General features: G+C 45.4%; 1 protein-coding gene across 1 annotated transcript in view; it reads left to right on the top strand.

Annotated features, from left to right (window-relative positions):
* The window catches only part of Ndufv3 (NADH dehydrogenase (ubiquinone) flavoprotein 3, 10kDa), a 10,985-nt gene that overhangs the window by 569 nt on the left and 6,194 nt on the right, over positions 1–4,222 (top strand). Inside the window, exon 2 of the mRNA XM_013027390.1 lies at positions 1,670–1,787. Within this exon, the coding sequence (XP_012882844.1) occupies positions 1,670–1,787 (118 nt within the window). The remainder of the gene's footprint in view (positions 1–1,669; positions 1,788–4,222) is intronic.

The following is a 4,222-nucleotide window of genomic DNA, read 5'->3' on the forward strand; positions in this document are numbered from 1 at the left end:
CCCGGGGCCCGGGACCCCGCGACCCCGGGCCAGCCCTCCGCGCAGCGGGCAGGCTGGCCGCGCACCCCACGACTTCTCCCTTAGCCAGGAACCTGGCGGCCGCGGAGGGCCAGCCTTGTTGGTGGCTCGTAACGAAGGCACTTTTTTCCCTTTTCGGTGTCTCGTGGTTTCAGAGGTGACACACAGCGGGGTCGCGCTGCTGACACCCGGCGGCGCGCGCATTTCCTGTCGCATAGCGTCGGCTGTGCCCTCACTCTGGCCCATTCCCCAAGGAACTGTCAGGGCCCGGCTTGACCTGGTGACTTATGGGCAGGTGAAGCCGGCTTGGGTCACCTGACTTGGTAGAGGAGGGCTTGTTTGTCAAATCCAAGGGACTTGACGATCTTAAAAAGTAAGAAGTCAGTATATACCATTTTAGAAATTTGCGTTGGTCCTGGATTGGAGTCCGGGCCCGGACGCTGTCCCTGGGTGTCCTGTCCTCCAGGCTCAGCTCTTCCACTCCAAACTCCACCCTCAAGGACGTGCAAGCTTTTACTGCAAAAATACTTGTTAAGTGCAGGTCAGAGAGAAAGAAGCCATTGTCACATGTTCACTTACCCCTCCAATCATCTCGTTCCCAAGGACTTTAGAACTCCCTCTTACATGTGCAAATAATATGTGTACATGCAAGCCGGGGGCTGGTGGCTCACGGCTGTCATCCTAGCTACTCAGAAGGCTGAGAGCTGAGGATCACTGTTCAAACCCAGCCTGGGCAGGAAAGTGTGAGACTCTTATCTCCAGTAAACCACCAGAAAACTGGAAGTGTCACTGTGGCTCAACTGGTAGAGTGCTGGCCTTGAGCTGAAGAGCTCAGGGACAGTGCCCAGGCCCAGAGTTCAAGCCCCACGACTGACAAGAAAAAAAATGTGTACATGCTTATAGTCATAAGCAAATGCTTGCACTTTTTTTTGTTGTTCAGAATCTAGCACCTGGAGAAGTAGGCTTTAGTGAGTATCTGCTGAGTGAATCACAATGTTAGATTTTTTTTTACTTACATTGTAACACTTTCTTAAGTTTTTTGTTATAAAGATGATGTACAGAGGGGTTACAGTTACATAAGTCAGGTAAAGCGTATGTTTCTTTTTGGACAATACATTGTAACATTTTTGAAGAAAACATTTATGTGGCAATTTTTGTGATAACACTTCTGCTGCATTACTTTGTAAACTGTTTTGCAGGAAAGCAAAACCATATTTTGTAGAATAATAGGAAGTTAGAGACTGAACAAGCATATATGTATAGGAGAATATTTTTTTTTGTCCTGAGGTTTGACTTAGCTAGCACTCTTATCACTTGAGCCACTGCTCTACTTGTCCTTTTGGTGGCCAATTGGAGATAAGAATCTCATGGACTTTCCTGCTTGGGCTGTCTTGAGCCTTAGATCTCAGCCTCTTGAGCAGCTTGGATTAAAGACATGCAGCACTGGTGCCTAACTAGGAAAATGTCTTTAACCCAGATGTTAATGCATTATGTAATACTGGTTTGTCCTTGAACTTGGGTATTTTCTTGAAACTTTTTGGGAATGTTCCATCTGACCACCTATATATAGTAGTAACATGTATTTGTATATAGTAATTGTTTTTATAAATGGTTTTACTCTTAACTCCATGTATTTGTTACCTCTTGTCAGACTATGCTCCTAGAAACACAGATGTTTCGAGGACTTACTTCGACTGCTTCTCTCTGTGAACTGGTGAAGAATAATACAGGACTGCCATCAGGTTCTAAGAAGCCAAGTCCATCAAAAAGTAAGATTGTCGGAGCTGGGAAGGTGGCTCAGCATGAGGCCCTAGGTTGGATTCCTCAGCACCACATAAACAGAGAAGGCCGGAAGTGGCACTGTGGCTCCAGTGGTAGAATGCTAGCCTTGAGCTGAAGAGCCCAGGGCCAGTGCCCAGGCCTAGAGTTCAAGCCCCACAACCGACAAAAAAAAAAAAAAAAAGTAAGATTGTTACAGTAGCCGCAAGGGACAGAGGGGGCAAAGTAGATGGTACATCAGCCTCCCAACCTGAACACGAGTTTTCCCAACTAGGTAATATCTGGTTCTTCATCTTTGCAGTGTCCAGATTCCAATCAGACCTGACTAAGATTAATGACAGATTCTAAATTAAACACATCAGTACTGTCAAAACATTTGATTCTGCATTAGCTCCAAATTGGTTCTGTCTGTACCTTCCAAATGCCAACATGGCACAGAACAAGTGACATCCGGTTCTGTAGCAGTCTTTGGTCCTACCACAGATCCAAACTTCTGTGAGGTTGTGAGACACCCCCCAAACACACATATACTTATTTTCCTTCACTTGGTTCTGACTTTGCTCCATCTCCATGAGACCTGGCTGTGCTTCTCCAGGTTTGCCTCACTGTAGTCTGGTTTGTTTTGTTTTGTTTTTGTTTTAATATTCCTCTCTCTGATACTGGGATAGCACATCCCCGTTGCAGGAAAACAGAAAGGTAATATAGAAGATAGGAAGTAGAAATGTGATATTTAAATGTTTCTCTTTGGGGAATAATTTTGTGTCCTACTGTTTGCTCGTTAATGATACCTAGTCATGAATGAGGCCCACTGAATTTAGTGTGAGCTGATGAAAGCCAGTGTTCTCTGAGGACAGTGCTACTGATGGGCCTCATTGCAGATCTTTGATCCCCAGATGAGCTTGGAGAATGGTAATGGAGTCTGGTCTCATTTTCATTAAAATAGCATTTTCTCAGTTTGAATATTTGAAACTGTTTAGATTCTTCGGCTCGTTTTCTCTTTGATCTGTGCAGAGACGTCAGTAGATAATTAATACTTGAACTTAAACGTAACCTTTCCTTCCAGTAGCTTTTCACATTGTCCACCGGGGCTGTAGAACTAGAACTCACTTTTGTGATGGCATCTGTGTGTGCTGACACGTTCTTTAAATGTAAGAATTCTTTTTGGTGGGGCTGAGAGTTGAACTCAGGGTCTTGTACTTGCTACGCAAGTGCTCCACCACTTGTCATACCCCCAACCAGAACTGTTCTTTTTTCAGACATAACAGTAGCACTGTCACATCTAAGAAGTGTTGGCAGTAAGAATGACAGCTTCTGTGTCATCTTAGCACAGTCTTTTGTTTGTTTTGGCATGCTGGAGTGACAGCCAGGGCCTCCATCAGCCTGCATGTTTTTGGCATTTGTTAAGTGTTTAATGATAAGTGGTTGTTGGATTTTTATTACTAAGTCTTTTTTTTTTCTTCCCTGTCCTGAAGTTTGAACTCAGGGCCTGGCTTTACTTTCTTTTGCAAAGGTTGCTGTGGTCCCAGCTGAGCATACAGTATGCTGCGAGACAGAACTGATTTGGGCAGCTGATGTCTGTCACATTGTCTGTCCAGGAAAACCAAACTTGAGCTAAACACAGACAGAGGTTAGGTATCATCCTGAATTCAGGCCACGTGGCTTCTCCAGTGGCACCGTGTCTACCCTAGTGCGTGCAGACGTGGCATGGACACTGGGCGTGGGCACTGGATAAGGTGGCACTGCAGATCAGCACTGCAGGCTCCCTGGGAGCACAGAGAGTGGGCAAGGCCTGGGTCTCCACCAAGAGGAAAACATATTCTTGTTGTCTGTTAACCTTTGTGTAACTAGTATGAACAAAAGAAACTTATTTCACTCGGTTTTGGCCTCGTGCATGGTAGGCAAGCACTCTGCACCTTGAACCAGGCCTCCAGCCCTCCTGCTTTTACTTTGTTTTTTAGATAGGGTTGAGTTTTGGGCTTACAGTTCTTTGCCTGAATAGCGAGACGACAGGCGTGCCTATTTTTGATGTAAAGTCTCGAGACCTTTTGCCTGGATTGACCTCAAACCTTGATCTTACCATCTCGGCCTCCCAGTTAGCTGGGATTACCAGAGTGAGCCACCACAGTTGGATTAAAGTTTCCTTCAGACAAAATTTTTAACTTATGTTATAGTCAATCCCATCTGAAACGTTTTATTTTATTTATTTATTTTTTTTTTTTGGTCCGGTCGTGGGGCCTGAACTCTGGGCCTGAGCGCTGTCCCTCAGCATTTCAGCTCAAGGCTAGCGCTTTACCACTTGAGCCACAGTGCCACTTCCAGCTTTTTTCTTTTTTTTGTTTATGTGGTGCTGAGGAATCGAACCCAGGGCCTCATGCATGCAAGGCAAGTGCTCTACCACTGAGCTACCTTCCCAGCCCCCATCTGA

The sequence above is a fragment of the Dipodomys ordii genome, unplaced genomic scaffold (assembly GCF_000151885.1).
Source record: "Dipodomys ordii isolate 6190 unplaced genomic scaffold, Dord_2.0 Scaffold103, whole genome shotgun sequence".
NCBI classification, from domain to species: Eukaryota; Metazoa; Chordata; class Mammalia; order Rodentia; family Heteromyidae; genus Dipodomys; species Dipodomys ordii.